At 47.7% G+C, this 20,000-nt stretch overlaps 1 protein-coding gene across 6 annotated transcripts in view; it reads left to right on the top strand.

The window, feature by feature from the left end:
- sh3pxd2aa (SH3 and PX domains 2Aa) overlaps window positions 1-20,000 on the top strand; it is a 119,281-nt gene that overhangs the window by 75,149 nt on the left and 24,132 nt on the right. For all 6 annotated transcript variants that reach the window (XM_048247137.1, XM_048247135.1, XM_048247138.1 and 3 more), the window contains one exon: window positions 3,968-4,096. In XM_048247137.1, the coding sequence (XP_048103094.1) occupies window positions 3,968-4,096 (129 nt within the window). The remainder of the gene's footprint in view (window positions 1-3,967; window positions 4,097-20,000) is intronic.

Raw genomic sequence — 20,000 nt, 5'->3', positions numbered from 1 at the left:
TACATCTGGAGAGCATTTAACTCATGCGCCCTCCACTGCTCTCAGCGTAACTGGTGCAGCATCTCAGGGAAAGAAAGAAGAGGGAAGCAGAGAAGAAAAGATGAAGAGAGAGAAAAAGAGACAGAAAGATGAAGAGAGGGGAAAAGAGAGAAGAATGGGGTTAGAGAGGGGTAGAGAGATTAAGATACAGCCTTTGAAGGACATTGAAAAAGAAGGTAGGAAATGGCGGAACAAAAAAAAAAGAAAGAAAGAAGACAGAGAGAGTATGAAAGAAAGAAAGAAACAAGACAGAGAGAGTATGAAAGAAAGAAAGAAACAAGACAGAGAGAGTATGAAAGAAAGAAAGAAGACAGAGAGAGTATGAAAGAAAGAAACAAGACAGAGAGAGTATGAAAGAAAGAAAGAAACAAGACAGAGAGTATGAAAGAAAGAAAGAAACAAGACAGAGAGAGTATGAAAGAAAGAAAGAAGACAGAGAGAGTATGAAAGAAAGAAAGAAAGAAGGAAATAAATAAGGAAAAAGGTAAACATCAAGTAACAGGCAGACTGAAAGAAACATCAAAGCAAGGAAGACAAAGAATGCAAATCAACTCCAACGAGCCGTAACGGCAGAGGACTGGGCACAAGGTGTTTGGTCCTGTTTTCTGTTTGTTTTGCTCCCATGTGTGAAAGCATTTCCTGCTCTGCAGGACACACAAACAGGATGGCATGTCAGTTGTTAGAGACACGAGAGGCTCCCCCCACCCCCCCGGTCTTCGCTCACCTCCCCCTGTCTGTCTGCACAGACTGGGTCCACTCAGTCCTGATTGTGCGTTCAGTACATTACATCCACTTCTGAGTACAAGTTATCTCGAAGAATACATGAAGAATTAAAAACAAATGCCACTTCACGAAACCCTGATTCATGCAGGCCCAATAGACTCCTCACTCCTTACTCCTGAGCATGTGATCAGTAGCCTAAATCAACTTGAAAACTTGTGAACATATTGCTTCAAGTTATCCAGCGAGGTATCCTAAGGATTAAAAACAAATACAATACCATTTCACTGAACTGGAGTCAGGCGTATCTTAAAAAATCTTCCCCTCTTGAAACTTCCTCAGCCAGATAGTGTGTATGTGTGTGTGTCGTTTACTCTTAATTAAAATTGCTCCCACTTACTTGATCGAGGAAGCCCTTTGCGGCGCCCGACACCTGATACACATCTTGCGGGCGGAGAGGATTTAAGCTAATCCGTCATTTACAGACAGACGGTGCGATGGTGAGATCTCAAATGTTAGTGAAGGATTAGGGAGAGACACTGTCAAGGAAGAGAGAGCCTGTCGAGGCTTAGCTGAAATGCTAATGTCAGACATGCTAATGGCGCAGTGGCCACTCTTGTGGAATTACCTTGCTATAGTGCAGGCCGAGTGTTATCTGATTGACGGGGGTTCTAATTTTTAATGATATTTGCTGTTATGTCCTGTGAGATTATTATATAACTCACAATCAGATAATTATATACTGATTGTTACCGCCTGGGTGATGGTGATTTGCTTATCAGATTGCTAATGAGACTCCAGGGAAACTGTAGCAAACACAGCTAAACACTAGACACAGACACACTTTAGGTCCCCTAATTGAATCTGCAAAATATAATCTTTGTGAAAGATGAGAAAGATCATCTTTTGAACCAGTCTAGCACAATTTAAGTTACCGGTATATTATGTATTTGCTAGCTTTGTGAATATGTTTTTTTTTTGGATTTTGGATATTCACATCCATCCATTGGTCTTATCATATTAGCGTTCATTTAAGCTTATGACAAGCTTGTGGTAGCTGTGAAGCATGTTAGCCAGATTAGCTGCTAGCTCCACAAGGGCTGCTCGTTGAAGCTGCGTTTGACTGCTCTTCGACTCCTCCACGTCTGGGGCACCAAGGACTGTCTTTATTTATGGCCTGTCTGGAGCGACATCTTTTCCACAGGTCAGGAACTAACGCAGTGCGTGTCCAGGTTTGCATTCCGCTCCCTCTCCACAACAGCCGACTCTGTGCCCAGACAAACACAGAATCTCAGCCAGCCTCACCATTTCCCATAGGGCTGCAGAAGAGACACTTCTGGTGGTGGTGTGGTGCGGTCTCCCGGAGAAAACCATAAAACATAAGCTCAAAAACCATAAATATATGTCCGTGTTGATGGTCGTCTGGGCCTCCCACTTGTGTTTTGCTACTTTGCAATATTTTCTTTCCACAAAAGCATTGCATTAGGGGAACTGACAGTTCCTCAACATCTGTTTCTATCTCTCCAGGAACTAAATAGAAAGCCATAGCCACGCACATTAGGAACTAAATAGAAAGCCATAGCCACGCACATTAGGAACTAAATAGAAAGCCATAGCCACGCACATTAAGTCCACATCCATTGTCACAAATCCCATTCTGGCATATGAAATAAATCAAAACCACCAGTAACTGAGTCACGGCACTGACGTCACCAAGCAAGCTTGCGTACAGTCGCTGAACTCCCAAAAATGAAGTCACGGCTGGCGGTGAAAAGGTTAAACCAGAGCGAGGGAGAGAAAGAGACGGGGGTAGAGAGAGAAAGAGAGAGGGGGTGGAGAGAGAAAGAGAGGGAGAGGGAAAAGTGCAGCAAAATGCTTTCTTGTGTTTCACATAAACATAGGCCCTGCCTCCACACATATCTCTCTCTCTTCCTCTCTCTCTTTCTCTTTCTCTCGCTCTCTCTCTCTCTCTCTCTCTCTCCCCTCCTCTTCCCTCTGCTTCAGCCCACTCATATGTTTCTATTTAAGGCCTGGAGTGGAGTCTCGTATGATTGGCGTGTTCAAGACCCCCCCTCTCCCCTCCTCTTTCCCTCTGTCCCCTCCTCCTCTCCCCACTCCCCACTCCTGGCCAACGGCTGCCTCCCCAGGGCGAGAGAAGAGGAGGGGAAAGACTGAGAGAGAGAGAGAGAGAGAGAGGAGGAGAGAAGAGAAGGGAGGCCTGCCACAGAATCAGTGTTTATTTTCCAGGGGAAACTTCTCCTACGCTCCACTCCCGAATCACATCCCCATACCTCTAGTAGAAGCAACAGCTCCTCGCTCCTACCCTTCTATCCCTCTCTCTCTCTCTCTCTCTCTTTCTCTCTCTTTCTGTCACTCTCCTTCCCTCTCTCACTCTATCTGCAACTCTCTCTGTCTCTCTCTCTGTCTCTCTCTCTCTGTCGCTAGCTGTGTCTCCCCTCGCTCCCTCGTTCAGTCCCTCACTCACTCCTTCCACGCTAGCGCTTTCTTCTCTGTCTCGTGTTCGGCGCCGATTTTTTTTCCCTTTTTTTTTCCTTTTTTTCCCCCGTATTCCCGCCGTCGTGGCTGGCTAACGTGTACCATGGAGGCCCGTCAACGGAATTCCTCCGTGCCGGACAACGTCGTGGCCTCTCCGAAAGGGACCTTTTCAAAATAAACAAAAGAAACGCTCCCCCCCCCACCCCTTATCTTCCATGCTCCTCTTTTTCTCCTCTCTTCCCCCCTTCAAATGCCACTCTGCCCGGGGGCACTGAGGCCAGTGGCGTCCGAGAGCCGTATGGCCAAACGCTTGGGATTACTATGCAGCGAGGAACCCAGCTTGACCTGTGATTGGCTGCCGATCTCCAGCGGACGGGAGGGAAACGCACAGGCGACCGAGGTGACGGCGGCGGCGGCGGCAACAGGGACGCCGACGCCATGGCGACTTACGGGCCACGCGGCGGCGGTGGTGGTGGTGGTGGTGCCGGCACCATCGGTGGCGGGGGTGCTCGCGGTCACGGCCGTGGTTGCGGGACGGGCGGTGGCGGTGTTGGTGGTGGTGGTGGGGGACGCGCACGGGGGGCGGTGGCAGGCAGCTGGCTGACGGCATGTTTCTTCCCTTCCTCCTCCTCCTCCTCTTCCTCCTCCTCCTCCTCCTCGGCTGCGTCCACCTCGGCTGGCTCCTCGTCGGCGGCGGCATCGGCGTCGGCAGGGCTGGAGAGCGGAGATCCCATGGTCCTGGAGCAGTACGTGGCCGTGGCCAGCTACGAGCGGCAGGAGAACTCCGAGATCAGCCTGCAGGCTGGCGAGCTCGTGGAGGTGATCGAGAAGAGTGAGAGTGGTGAGTGCCCTTTACTTCACTTCACTTCGAAACGCTTTTTGTGTGTGTGTGTGTGTACAGTATGTGTGTGCTCCTGTGCGTGCGTGCATGTTGTGTGTATGCGTGTTTGGGGTAGTGACCTCTCCATTTGAAATATGCTTGCTTGACATTGTTGACAGTAAATTATGTGCCAGAATACGTCACTGTTTTTGTCATACTGCCTCACACTACTCACAGACACACAAAGAAACGTAGTCTGTGGTTATTCACTTGTGGCTGTTTCACATGGCTGTCTCTTTACATGCAAAGACCAAAGTTGTTAGTTGAATTGCAGCGTACAGACACTAAATGCTGTGTACACACAGCACCCTCAGGGGCAGGGACACCATCTCTCTCTCTCCCTCTCTCTCCCCCTCTCTCCCCCTCTCTCTCTCTCTCTCTCTCTCTCTCTCTCTCTCTCTCTCTCTCCAAATGTTTTCCATGTTTTTTTTCCTCCCCCATTCTTTGTCCTCAACAGCCCCCCTTTTTCTTCGTCCCAACCCATACCCCCACACACACACACACACACACACACACACACACACACTTTCTCTCGCCCCCCCCTCCCCTTTTCCACTCTCCACACTGGTTCTTGGCTCCACCTGGAGGGCAGTTTTGGCCAGGAGGCGGCCCGCCCAGACCAGCGTCTTCCTGGCCCCCCCAGGAGGGTGCCCGGCGTTGGGCCAGACAGTTGTCTTGCGCTTGGAGAATGCTTGCACATCTCCACCACAGCCTTACAGAGGTGATGGAGCTTTTACATTAGCTGAGCTCAACAACAAAGCACGCAGAGAGAGAGAGAGAGAGAGGGGGAGAGAAAAACGTGTGGGGGTAGAGGGGGAAACTGCAAAAGACAGTCGAGAAACAGACCAGACCTCTTGTTAGTTATGAAAGAGTACACTCAGCACGAACCTCAGGAGAAATGAGCAAGTGAGTGCGAGAAAGTGTGTTCAGTTTCTGCTAAACAATCTTGTCAATGGTGTGTATATATATATATATATATATATATATATATATATATATATATATATATATATATATACACCTAAAGAAGTTTTGTGTGAAAGATCCCAACGTTTCTGTGAAACAGTTTAGCTTTGACTTGCATGACTGGAGAGTTAGTGTCAAGTCAAGTGACAGTTAAATGCTGTTTTCCACTCGGCCCAGACTAAATTCCAACCCCTCCGGTCGAGTCCTGTGTGAACTTTTTTGATGTGTGCTTTTGTGGAGATGTGGGCAAAGACGCTGCTGGTGAATGACCCAGATGGAAACCGGGCACTCCGTTCTTAGGTTCACTTGGTTCAGCGGTGCCTTGAACTTTGTTCTCCCCATGTTTGTGCCTTTTGAAGGTGTCCCTCCGTACAGTGGATCAATAAAGGGGTTTTAAAAGCCAAAAGTCTTTCTCTCTCTCTCTCTCTCTCTCTCTCTCTCTCTCTCTCTCTCTCTCTCTCTCTCTCTCTCAATTTAATTTTCGTTTCAATTCAAGGTTGTTTTATTAGCATGATTTAGATACAGAGCTGCCAAAACAGAACAAGAAATGAGATCTGAACAGTAAAACAGTATAGTGTCTGCGTGATGCCATTAAAACAGCAATGTGAATGTAGAATTATTAAAAGATGAAATCTCTCTCTTCCTCCTACTCCATCTCTCTCTCTCTCTCTCTCTCTCTCTCTCTCTCTCTCTCTCTCTCTCTCTCTCTCTCTCTCTTCCTCTCCCCCTCTCTCTCCTACTCTTGTGTGATGCAGTTCTCATTGACTAGAAAGCCCCTGGATGGAGTGTTGTTTTAAAGAGGCGGCATGAGCTAATCGAGCCATTCCTCCCAGCTGAGTCTTTCTTCAGCTGCCCTCCTACTGTAACGACTGCTTTTCCCATCGCTCTCTCTCTCTCTTTCTCTCTCTCTCTCTTCTACCATCTCTCTCTCTTCCTCTCCCTCTCTTTCTCTCTCTTTCCTTCTCTGTCTTTCTCATCCCCACCGAATACAGTTAAGCAATTGTCTTTGGAAGCCAAGCACCGCCCTGGGAAAAACTGATATTTTTTTTTTTTCAGTTTCATTCTTCCTCTTCGGTTTCTTTCGTTATCTTTCACATCATCTTGCATGCTCTCTGTTTCTTTTCGTTTTTGCATTTCAATGATCAGCGTTGTTTTAAGTTGTAAGCTTTTTAACTGTGTTTGTTTTGAGTGTTTGTCTTCACGGGCTCCTTTGGAACTTGTGAACGCGAGGGTTGTAATGGCTGCATGCTGTGCTGAGGTCAGATGGAAAGTTCTGGAGAGAAACTTCACAGAGGTGCATTTTTAAAGAGCCACCCCAACCCCCAACCACTTTCTTTCCTTGTCCTTCGCCCTCTCTCTCCCTCCATTCCCTCTACCCTTTCTCTCTCTCTCTATCTCTCTCACTCTCTCTCTCTCTGTCTCATTTTCTCCTTCTCTCTCCCTCATGCAGTAAGATATATTATAGATCTTACCAGAGGCTTTGCAGCAAGTCAGTTAATAGCGCAATAACTCACACACAAATCTGATGAAGATACTTTCCCTCTTTAATGATCATTCATCACTAAACCAGCCATGCTGAGGCCAGACCAGATGGAGTCAAAGACCGGCAGTGCCGAAACCCTTGACGGCTTATTGCTGGAAACGCCACAGGGTCCTCCGAGGAAGTTCTTGCTCGAAAACGTACAGTACAAGCTTATTGTCAGACTGAGCCAGAGTTTAGACTTCTAATTAACGCTGTAACGTCAACAAGAGCAGCTCTCTTTGTGACCGTGCCAATGATGGATTCCAAGTCAAGCTGCGTTTCTAGCTTTTGCGGTTCGTCACTGTGGTTCCGATTGCACATCGGGGCGGATAGTGCCTTCCGTTTGCCTGTTGGTGGACAGGGCAGATTGTACTTCCTGAGGTCACCGCGAACCTGGCACAGGCACCGTTAGCGTTAGTATCACCAAGTGCTGCAACAACTGATACTCTTTTTTTCTTTTTTTTTCTTCTTCTACCCCCCTTTCTTCTTCTCTTTTTTCTTTTTTTATGTATGTAGTGGACTGAAAACTAGAGCAGCGATGACATCATTGCCCTTGGCGCTGCCAAGGCAAACATTTGGCCGCGCTTGTGCAATTCCTCCAGACCTCCAGTGCTTTTTCATTCGTTTATTACCATCTCCTCCGCCATCAACCTCTCTCTCTCTCTCTCTCTCTCTCTCTCTCTCCCTCTCCACCGTTCTCCCTCTCTCTATCCTTCTCTCTCACTCTCTGTCTCTATCCCATTCCCTCCTTCATTGTGCCTGACAGTTTGATCCCGAGACGTGCAAATGAGTCGTAACCGTAACTTCTCCAAAAGCTGATTTTTTCCCCCCATAACTGTCATGGCCACGGGACAGGACTGTCTTTCATGTCTCCTTTGGAGGGAGTTTTGACGCTCCAGCCAAAGTAGTTCTGTGGCCCACGATTACCATAACTTCAGTTACAGACCCTCTCCAAACTCCAAGGTGTCGTTTATGGTGTGTGCATGGTTCCTGTTAGCATGGATCCTCTGAAAGAGGAACTAAGAGAGATGCAGATGAATTTTGAATGCATGATATTGTGTGTGTGTGTGTGTGTGTGTGTGTGTGTGTGTGTGTGTGTGTGTGTGTGTGTGTGTGTGTGTGTGTGTCATGGGAGATGAGAAAGGGAAATGTGTGGAGAGACTCTCAGGGATGAGGTCCAGAGGAGGATGTTATCGAACACCCCCCACCCCTCCACCACCCCGCTTCTCTCCAGCAGGGTCCACAGAGTTGCCTTTGGCTTTGTGTTTAACAGTAAAAGCCTCCAGCTGTTTATTTCTGTATCCAGACACACACACACACACACACACACACACACACACACACACACACACACACACACACACTATAGCACATATTAATTTACACAAACATGTCCACATTCAAGCACACACATTCAGCGTCATGTAAACACATTTAGTATAGAGTCTTTGATGAGCCTGATGACTCGGTAAGGCTACTTATGATGTTGCTTTTAGTGTTCAACCCTCTTTCTCTTTCTCTCTCTCTCTCTCTCTCTCTCTCTCTCTCTCTCCTCTCTTTATCTCATTTGTGCACTCTCTTTTTGCTTGTTTCACCTTTTCTGCACCCTCAATTTTCTCTCTTTTTCTCTCCCTTTCTTCACTCCCTTTGTCTTCTCTCCTCCTCTTAACTTCACTTCTTATCTCTGCTTCCCATTCCTGGGAAGTTTGGCATCTCCCGAGCCTTGGCACGTAAAGCAGAGATGTGAGATGGTAGGAGTTATCGCTCTTCAAAAAAAAGCCCAAGTCAGTGTGTCCTCCCTTGACACAGGGGGGGATCCTCAGATGTTGAAAGAAGTCTCTGCACAGTTTGTAGCACAACAAAATGCGGTAACCATGGTGACGTGCAGCCAGTGCAGTCCCTGTCCACTCTGGACGGGCCAAAGACTCTTGTTGTTGGCCATCGGAATGTCAGAACATATGGAGGAATGCTGACACACACCAGAAACAAACAACGTCTTACAGGCATGGATGCTGAACTGTGGTGTATGTGTGTGTGTGTGTGCGTGTTTTTGTGTGTGTGTGTGTGTGTGTGTGTGTGTCTATGTGTGTGTGTGTGTGTGTGTGTGTGTGTGTGTGTGTGTGTGTGTGTGTGTGTGTGTGTGTGTGTGTGTCAGGAGGGGGTGGTGTGTGTTGCCCAGATCCCGGCCCATATTTCATCATGGCGGGCTCTTTTCAGCAGGCCTCGTCCTCGCCAGCCTCGTCTCTCTCCGCCTCTGATACTGCAATCGAAGCGAGTGGCCCTGGCTTTCCTCCCTCGCTGTCATTAAGAGGACGAGATGGAAAAAAGCCCCCCACCCCCCCCTTTCAGGCCCAGTACCCCACCACCCCACCACTAACACCACACACCCCTTCTAACCCCACCCCCCTGCTGCCCTGACTTTCATTAGAGTGGACTAATGGATCCAGCAGCCGTGAGGACTGGAAGACTTTAGCCGAGACGCGCGTGTGCACGCGAGACAGAAAAGAGGAGGAGAAGAAGAAAAAAAAAATACCCACAATCCTCTGGGTTAGTGTGCCGTGGAACCCACAAGCTCATCCGGAGAACCCATTGCGTTCGCATCCCTCGCCTGCCCGCTGGCTGGAATCGGGCGAGATCCCGCGGAAAAAAAGAAAGGTCGCGTTCCACGCAGTGGGGACCCGTCTCCTCTGCCCCGGCCAAAGCCACAGGCCCCGCGGCTGCCGACGTCAGCGCGACGCACGGCGAGGGATTGAAAACTCGTTAACTTAGAGCGACCCTGTAAGTAAACAGCAGTAAATAAACAAACAAACAAACAAAGACAGCTCAGCAGTCGTTGGGTCTGTTTGGAATTTTCATCTGTTTGGAATACGTGCCATTGGATGACTTGTCACACCATTACGATTGTTTCCTCTGTCACCGCTGTCAGTGTGATTGACAGACATAGTTAGTCACCGTTATCAAAGTCCTTTTAGGCAAGTCCCTCCACTCGGCGGCCATATTGCAACGCTTTTTGGGCACTTATCGAGCATCTATTTTGGCAGAAATGCGCGTGCGCAAGGCTTCACGACACCAACCTTGCTCCAGCAGTGAGATCACAACACATGATTGGCACGATGTCTTCACAACACACCACCTGATTGGCTCAATGTATTCACAGCACACCACATGATTGGCTCAATGTATTCACATGTTGAATACAAGGGGTGTGATATGTGTAGACAACTGCCATTTTGGCGTTACAAACTACCCCCATGCATTTCTATGGAGGGTTTTTTGAGTGCTGTCTCCTCATTAGAAAGTCTCTGCCATTATCCTCAAGAGTGCAGCCCTTCAGTCAGGTTTTGTCATTCAGCATCTGCACGTGTTTTAGTTAATTTAGCATCTCAGTGGCGGCTTGCCTGTTAACGCAGTACCGCCATGATGGTTTTGATACCTACAAAACGCACAGAGGCTAATGATGAAGACGTATATATGTACCGTGAGTCGCACTGGGTAACAGCATCTGCGAAATCGGCAAATGTTAACAGAAGCATCGAACAGCACTTCAGGTAATTTAGCCTCTCGGCGGTGATTCGACTGTTTGCTCAAGATGCACATGGAGAACCACTGATTTGATTGCTATCGGGAACACATAGGCCTCTAATAAAAAAATATATATTCGTACTGTAAGTCGATCTGGGTATAGCCTTAGCGTCTGCTAAACCTATAAATGTAAACGGCCGCCTCAAACAGCACTGTAGGTCATTTAGCACCCAGCAGGGCTTCCAAGATTGGGGCCTCAGAGATGGCTGGTGATCAGAATTTCAGAGGGCCTAACAGAGCTGCTGAGTGCACTGCCCACGCTCTGTAAAAGATGCAGAGGAGCCGCTGAGGCGACCTTCCACTTGTTTTTGTGTGTGGCTTCTGAGGTATCGGTCTCCTGGACATCTCTGCATCCCGTCTGCCGTCTGTACAGCCAATCGACCTAGAGTAGAGCCGGGAAGCTACGTGCAGTGCTGGAGTCTTTTTTTTTTTATTCGGGGTGATATGCAGCCTTGAATCCTAAAACACAGAAGAGAGATGATGGTTGGTTTCGGTTTGAAAGAGAAAACGGTGCAACTCCAGGCATGACGATCTCTCTTTCTCTTTCTCTCTCTCTCTCTCTCTCTCTCTCTCTCTCTCTCTCTCTCTCTCTCTCTCTCTCTCTCTGTCTCTGTTCAGCCTCAGGAAATCTCAGATCCAAACCTCTCATGACAGAGGACCACTTGATCTCGAGAACAAAAGAAAAAAGCAGGAATAAAGAACAACAGAGCAATCCGTCTCAGTTACGCATTTTGCATGTTAATGGCCGCACAGGCGTGCATATATATGCATGCATGCTGTTTGAGGGCCCTCTAAATGGCTTTAGACGTGCCTCTGCTGAAGGCCCCCCCTGTTCCATTTGCCGGCACGCACACATGGCTCCATTCAACCGTGCAAACATTTCATCCGTAATGGACCCCACCAGCCTGGCTCCTTATGAAGAGATGTGTGTGTGTGTGTGTGTGTGTGTGTGTGTGTGTAGTAGTCTCGCCGAGCATGCTGTTTGGTCAACATGAGGTCCCCATGCCCACTCTCTTTGATATAGTCTTCCTGTGGAAAGCCCAGCACGCATGGAGACACACACACACCTTGCCTCCTAATGCTCACATTTTTATGCTGGTGGAAAATGGAGCACACACATACACACACACACACACACACACACACACACACACACACACACACACACACACACACACACACATACCACCCCCGCATTCAAACCCCTTTATTTTCCTCTCCTCTTTGTGACCATATACAGTGACTGTGAGTGAACAACCAGGATCAACATTTTATTTTTTTCAAGAGGGAGAAAAATACTATCAGGATGAAAGGAGACGTGACATTTCACCAGAAAGTGCCGGAAAGCTGCCGTGTCGGATGACTTTTGGAGCCCCCCCCCCGCTTTGGCCTGGCTGAACTTGAGATGAGCGACTCCCTTTTGATGTGTCTGTCTGGAAATCTCAGACTTTGGAACTAATGCCTCTACTCCCAAAAGGCTGGGTAACGAGGCCAATAATATTTTACATTTTATTGTCTTTTTTTTTTTTTTTTCAAATGACACCTGGTGACACCTATTTCTCTCTCTCTTTCTCTCTATATCTCTCTCTCTATCTCCCCAAACAAACTCAGATATGTTTTTATTTCATCCCATTCATCGTTCATATTGGCATAAACACTTCTGACAGCTTCAGCGCTTGAACACTGGCCAGCGTCGCCTCTGTCATTGGTCCTCCGAGCGTGAGAGAGACCAATACGGAATAAGAACAAGGCATGCGTTAAGAGATCCTGCCATACATCACGACCCAAGATGCTAATGCTCCCTTTTCAGCGGCTCGCTGAGAGAGAAAGAGAGAGAGAATGCTGTCAATGTTCTAATTGTTATGCTGTTTTAATTGTGCTTTGGCAACACTGTACTTCCAGTCATGCTAATAAAGCAACCTTGAATTGAATTGAGAGAGAGACAGAGAAAGAAGGACAAAAAGAGAGACAGAGAGATGCATGGTAGTGAGCTCTACTGAACCATAAAGCAAGAAGAGAGAGAGAGAGAGAGAGAGAGATAGAGAGAGAGAGAGAGAGAGAGAGAGAGAGAGAGAGAGAGAGAGAGAGAGTGCAGTGTTGTCAGGTACAGGGCCCCTGGCTGTGACTCTCCTCTCGCCCAGTGACAACGGGGGCCCCTGCTGTACAGGAAGAGAGATTGGGAGAGGGGGTGGGGGGTCTGGTCTGGTTCGGGGAGGTGTGTGTGTGTGTGTGGGGGGGTGGTAATTGGAGCAGAATCTGGTCTCTTTTTTCCCCTTAGCAGCTCTTGTCTGTGACTTCCATGGCCCTCCTTGTCCTATTTCACTTTCTTCTGTTTCTGAGTTTTCCTCTCTCCATCTCTCCCTCTTTCTTCTGTCTCTCTCTCTGTCTCTCTCTCTCTCTCTCTCTCTCTTTCACTCAGACGTTCTATCCCCTCTCCCTCCTCTCTTTTAAACATTTTTCTCCTCTGCCCCCTTCACCCTCCCTCTTTCTCTCTCTCTCTCTCTCTCTCTCTCTCTCTCTCTCTCTCCCTCTCTTTCTTTCTCTAATTTTTAGCCTGCCTCTCTCTTTCTCCGTCAATGTTGCACTTCTGCTAACTCTGCAGAATGTAAACGCTCGCTCAACAAGAGTTAGGAGGGCCACATCCTGTTCAAATCATTTACTCCGCATGGTTCTGGAACGAGGGAGGGAGAGGGAGAGATTGAGAGATGGAGAGAAAGAGACGGAGAGAAATGAGAAAATAAATGAGAGACAATCTGATTGGCTGAGCCAACAGCCTAGCCGTCACTGTCTTTTAATGTGTCAGTGTGTCAGTGACATGTTGTAGATAGTGAAGCATCTCATCTTACTAGAGAAAGTAAAAAGGCAAGTTCTTCAGTTTTTTTTTTCCTTTTTTTTTTTGGTCGTGTCTCGGATGGGGAATGTGTGTGTGTGTGTGTGAACACAGGGGCTTTGATCTCCTAGCCAAACATCTGTTCTCTCTCTTTCTCTCTCTCTCTCCCTTTCCTTGTCTCTCTCCTTTTTTTCCATCCCCCCATACTTTTACTTTCATCCCATCATGTCTTTCTCTGGATCGTTGTCTTTTTCTCTGATTCTTTGTTGTGATTCTTTGTTGCACGCTCTATCTTTCTTCCTCTGTGTGTGTGTGTGTGTGTGTGTGTGTGTGTGTGTGTGTGTGTGTGTGTGTGTGTGTGTGTGTGTGTGTGTGTGTCTGTCTGTCTGTGTGTGTGTGCGCGCGCGTGTGTCTTTGTGCCAGGCTCTAAATTCCGCAGCTTGGAGACGTCCGACACAATGACCCTTGTGTTTTTGGCTCTGACCTCATCCGGCCTCACAAGGACCACTGACCCACAGTCACACAGAACTACACTACTACTCATAAAACTACATTACCCAGAGGCCAGTGGCAACATCTGATATTTACTAGTGCCATGTCACTGGGCTTTCTCTCTTTCTTGGTACCATTTACAGAGGAGCTGGAAAGTAGGTCGAAACTGACCCTTTGGCCATTAAAGTAGAAGCTCATCCAGTTACATGGGTACAAAAAGGTGCCTACGTTTCTTTTTTATTGCCCCTCTTTTTTGAAGGGTGTGTGTGTGTGTGTGTGTGTGTGTGTGTGTGTGTGTGTGTGTGTGTGTGTGTGTGTGTGTGTGTGTGTGTGTGTGTGTGTGTGTGTTGGGGGGGGCTTGCACCTGTGCGGCTCCATAAAGAGCTCTGATTCAGGCAGGAAATGAACACTCATGTAGTATGCGTTAGTTGGCATGTTTGCACTTTTCCTTCTGCTCACTCGTTCTTTCTCTCTCCCTCTCTCTCTCCTTTTCTCTCTCTCTCTCTCTCTCTCTCTCTCTCGTCCATCTGTCTTTGAAGTCGCCTGAGCTGTGCTCTCGGTGCAAAGCCTTGTGGGATTGCTTTCCCTCCCTGATGGGTGGGGGTGACGGCTGCTCTGGGGTCAGTGCCATCCAAAACATTGTTTGATGACTGGAACCTGTTGGAACAACATGGCCGCCACCAGTTTGGCCCCAGCAATGTGCTCCCAATCAGCCCGGCCATTTTTGATTTGGCGCACAGATCTGGTGGCTGACTTTTTACAGCTGCACACACACACACACACACACACACACACACACACACACACATACATACATGCACGCTTCCCCCACTCTAGCTACTCTAAACGACACATAGTTTCCCCATTGCCATGGTAACTGTAATACAGGAAATAAACATCATACGTTTACACTTGACTTTAAAGTCTTTAAAGTTTTTTTTGTTTGATATGTCCACCGTTCCCCAAATATCACTCCAAAAAAAACAAAAAACTGAACTGAATGGCATCTTGTTTGACCATCTTGTCAATTGTGTGTTAACACAAGCACATCTGGTTTGATTGGATGATCCTCCATATTTGGATTTCTCGCCGTCACCATTTGGCAGTGTTTACAGCGACGCCGAGGACATCTGGACACCACTCACATTTGAAATCTCTGTGACCAATCCATCCTGCCCCACAGCTTGTGTCTTAGAGCCGATACTGTACTGATGCTACAGATAACACTACTGTTTGATTACATTGCTGAAGCTTCCTGAGGGAATCTTGGGTCAGTTGTCCATTTGAGAGGGTTAAGGGCAGTTAGATAACATTCAGTAAAAGATTCAAATATGCTAATACAGTCAAAGTTCCCTCTCAGTGCTAATATGCAAGTTTCCCAGGGCGCGAATATGCTAATGCTAAGGGCATGCTAAGGGCAGTAAGAGGGATACCATCTCTTGTCTAGTACTTTTTACGGGGGACCATGATGCTAGCGTCCTCATTTGTCCATGTGTCCTCATTGGTCAATATATTCAGCACACATTACACCCAATACACACAAACACACCCATTACTGCATTACCTCCCACACATGCACTTCATTACCACAAGCGTGCGCCATCTGCAAATGTGCACAGTGTGCAGGTCTTTGACTTGGTGAGACAATGCAGTGAGACAAGAGGATAGGTCAATATGGAGTGTTTCAGTGCTCCCTCTTCGATCTCCACAGTACACACACTGCCTCTCTTCTCCCCTCCCACCGCCCACACTTTGACACACACACACACACACATCTGCCATGTTATGAATGGGGTAAGAGCTTACAGACACTCTCACCAAAGACAGTGTGGCAGCGTGTGGTCTGCTGTGGAGAGACTGAGAGAGCCAGGTGTCACGCCAAAACCCTTCCCCCCCTCCACCAGGAGTGGATGCTTGCAGTTCCCTTTGAGACACTGGTGAGGGAAGACATGGCCATGTAAGGAGGGGGTCTCCTGAGATCTCGGCCGTTTGTTTTGAAACAGTGTGTTGGGTTTATGTTAGCTGGAGAGGATTCTTCTTCTGTGTTTCTCTCTTGTGCTTCATCTTTGCCATGTATAATACACACATAATACTGTGTGTGTGTGTGTGTGTGTGTGTGTGTGTGTGTGTGTGTGTGTTTTGGAGGATGGGCCGTGTGTGTGGCTTGTTTTGGTCCTGACAGTCTGCCAACGTTAAACGAAGAGTCAGATCTTGGCCACATGGCATTCTCTTATGTTTTACACGCACGCACACACACACACACAAAAAGAATACACAGTGAACTCAAGTGCAGAACTCAAGCATGCGTGTGTAAGCAGACCAGTGTTTCGACCAACTGAAACATTTCCCTTCAGATTAATACACACACACACACACACACAGCTACCTCACCCAGCTCCATGTAGCCCATGTGAGGACCAGCTGTGTTCTTTTGTCCCTCTGAAAGTGTACCATGGGGTGGGTCATCTTCCAAGGAGTCCACACACACACACACACACACACACCCACACACACGCAGGGAGGCTGATTTATGAGTGTGTTTTCCAGCCTACCTCCAGGTCAGGTGCCCCCGCCACTAAACCCCCACTTAACCCTCTGCAGCCCCCGGACATAGCCCTCCTCCTGTCAGCCTGGGAGTGGAGCTCTCCATTAGCACCACAGCCTCCGCGACTGACCTCCACCTTTTAAAGGTGGCAGGCACGCCTTATATAACATTCAGTAATAGGTTCAGTGTTTCCCAGTCTGTGGTCATATGGTAATTTAAAAAGTGGTAAGAGTCAAATATGCTAATACAGTCAAAGTTCCCCCCTCTGCGCTAATATGCTAATAGAATTAAAGTTTCCCAGGGCGCTAATATGCTAATAGAATTAAAGTTTCCCAAAGTTCTACACTAACACGTTCAGATCAAAGTCTCTCCGTGTTGAGTCTGTTGTAATGTTCTCTATGGTTCACAGTCATATGTGCTAGTACACTAACAGAATGAGGTAATTCTCCATTAAGGGATCCGTGCAATGTTAACTGATTAAAAAAGTTTATGGTTCACTATGAAGACTTGCAGAATTGTTGTAGGTTTAAGTGTTTAGTGTTCCAGCCTTTAGTCTGTGGTTTGCCATTATAAAATGTCCATCTTACTATAATTACGTTAATTCTATCAAGACCATGATTCCACTGGTTGCCTCTTGTCTGAGAGCAATCAGCACAAGTGCTTTTTCCCTGTTAAGTGGCCTAGACCTGATTAAACATCTTGTGCTGAAAATTCAGTTGGTAAGATGCTCTCTTGGTTTGTATTTGAGCGCCCCCCATAATTTATTTTAATTTAGATAGACACAATGTACTCCATAGAGTCCGCATTTTGCATTATTTATTCTACAGTTCACCTAGCCAAAGACCACTGCTCAAGGGTCTTACCATAAACACAACAAGGTGTGTAACAGGATAAGGCACTGACTGATCATTCAGATTTACTATGCAACAAGTTAAGCTGGCAGCGAATGTAAAAGCAGCGGTTGTGGTCACTGACGTGTTGATGGAGAGTTCGCATGAGTGATGACACCGTCGTGGCGCCACTCGGACACGCGGCAGACGTCCAATCAGAGCTGGCCGTAGTGTAAATTCTAGAAGGGACAGCCAATGGGGCGACATGTGCTTGCGGGGGCGAGGAGACACGCGAGGAGTGAAAGAGAGGTGGAAGGATGGCGGGAGTGGAGGTAAATAAATAAACATGTTCACACACGCACACACACACACACACAAGCACACACACGTACGCACGCACGCACACACACACACACACACACACACACACACACACACACTCTCTCCTTATCCCTCCTGTCTGTGTGGTTTTTTTTTCTCTCTGGGTGAGATTGAATTAGGCCCTCTGTGTTGGGCCAGACGGGGAGAGCTGAGAACACCGGCCTCTTCAGACACGGCGACACTCACAGACACTCACTCATTCAGTCACACCACACCGGTACAGGTCACCGTTTACTCATGCAGCTCTCACACACACACACACACACACACACAGGAAGAGAATCACACTCACACACATACACAGGAAGAGAATCTCACACACACACACACACACACACACACACACAAACATATACATATACATATACATACATATACCTATACATACACAAGAGTGCACACTCACACACACACAGGGATGCTACAGATACACACATTTGCGGCACACTGACATACACATGCACACAAATGCAAAAAGCCAGGTCCTGCAGGGTGGTACCGCTTGGAGCAGCGGTTTGGCACTCCTCGAAAGGCTGTGTGTGTGTGTGTGTGTGTGTGTGTGTGTGTGTGTGTGTGTGTGTGTGTGTGTGTGTGTGTGTGTCTGGAGGTGCGGTGGGGGGTGGGTATAAGGAATATTGACTCTCACTGGTCACATCAGGCCAGTTGGAACTGAGAGCTGTCCTCACGTCAGTCGGGGCTAATAGCCACTGGCCTTTAACCGCGTGTTCGGGACACACTTCCTACTCCTTTCTCGAACAAAAAGTTGGACTTTAATTCGAAGTAGGATACATTTTAGGAAATGAAGGTCTGTTTTTTGCCATGGTACAATTGGTTAAATTCATGGTTAGCATTTAAACAAAGCCAAACTTGTCCTCTTGCTGTAAATGACCTTGTGTCTGAGTAGAAGTTGATAGATTTAGCAATCCATATCATAAGTAGACTGAAGATGTGACTGTAGGAAGTCAACAAACAGCATAGGCAGATCTAACCCTCATCTGGCCCAAAAGTGAACACCGGATGCCTCCTTCCCTCTCTCTCTCTCTCTCTCTCTCTCTCTCTCTCTCTCTCTCTCTCTCTCTCTCTCTCTCTCTCTTTCTCTCACTCTTTCTTTCTCTCTCTCTCTCTCTTTCTTTATCCTTCTCTCTCTCTGAATGTAGTCTAGTGCAGCAATCAGTAACCTTAGCAAACCTTCCCCCCACAAAGACATCAGTCTACTCCCCCTAACACACTCACACACACACACACACACACACACACACACACACACACACTCTCTGACCACCAGCATTTCCAGCACAGACTGACCTGGCTTCATGTTGTGCAGTGCAGACAGAGATGCAGTGGCACTCGTAATTACACACAAGTTGCAAAAACTCTACAAAAGAGAGAGAGAGAGAGAGGTAGGGAGAGGGTTTTCTTTTCCATCGATACGGCTCGTCAAGGCATACTTTCCGTGTTGGTGTAGTTTCCAAAACGCTGCCGCTTCACAGAGCGCTCAAGTAGCTGAGATGATTGGATGGGTTTCAGCTCGACAGCGCACTGCCAGAGAGAGAGGAATGAGAGAGAGAGGGAGAGAAAGGGAGAGATGGAGAGATGGAGGGAGAGGTGAAGAGGAGTGAGAGGCACTTTAATATGGTGACTTCACAGTTGGACATGGGATGTCTCACGTGGACTGACATCCATACGAACCAAGACGAGGCCATATATCTGGGGTGTGAAGCCCCAATACTCTCTTTCTGTCTGTCTCTCTCTCTCTCTCTTTTTCTCTCTAACTCTTTCTATCTCTCATCCCTCCATTTCTCTCTCCATCTCTCTATCTCTTCTCCTTTCTTCACTCTCTGCTAGATAATAGTGTTCTGTGTTTTCCTGCACTTTTGAATGATCCGTTGGCAGTAGACTAGGAGCAAGAGCAGGGATGGGAATCCCAACAGGGATGCACCGAAACAAAACAAAACAAAACAAAACAAAGCAAAACAAAGCGAATCACAAGACCTCAAAGCGGCAAGCGGATTCATCAGCTATGTGTGGCTGTTTAGTTTCTCTCCATTTTAATTGGCTTTTCGGATTGGCGGCTTTCAAACAGTTTCTGAAGTATTCCCGAGGAAATGCCCGGAGTGCCGGGTCTCCCGCCACATGAGTATCCCAAAGCCCTGACCACTCAGTCACTTGGAATGTTCGCCCGACGCCCGAGGTTTCTTTTTTGAGCAGCAAGCGGTGGAGCCGGCCTTCTCCTCTCCACTTGGCTCGGCTTGGCTCTGGAACGTTCTCCTCTTTCATTTTGTCAGCATTTCGTATTTTCACCCCTTCTTCTCTTTCTCCTGGTCTCTTTCTTTTTATTTTGCACTATTCTCTCACTCTGTTAGTGCTGTGTCAATTGGACGTTCAGCGCAGCTCATTGCCAGGGCACGCGTCCAGAAATAGGTGGCTCCTCGGTTTCTGTGCACAACACCCATTTCCCCCCCCCTCTCTCTCCCTCCCTCTCTCTCTCTATCTCTCTCTCTATGGCTTGATCTGACACATTCAGGTCAGAAGGTCACTTTCTTGCGTTGCGTCATCAGACGGCCGTCCCTCATGCAGTGCACACACTCCTCAACACAAACAGGGAAACGCCCTCACCTCCCGCCACTCAAAGCTGGGGTGCTGGGGTGCGGTCACTGCGGGAATTTAATTGCCGTGGTGACGATCAAGCCACTTTGAGGCTTTTGAGAGTTTGAGGC

The sequence above is a fragment of the Alosa alosa genome, chromosome 7 (assembly GCF_017589495.1).
Source record: "Alosa alosa isolate M-15738 ecotype Scorff River chromosome 7, AALO_Geno_1.1, whole genome shotgun sequence".
Lineage (NCBI taxonomy): Eukaryota > Metazoa > Chordata > Actinopteri > Clupeiformes > Clupeidae > Alosa > Alosa alosa.
The sequence above is the reverse complement of the archived record's forward strand: the minus strand, read 5'-3'. Positions and strand labels throughout refer to the sequence as shown.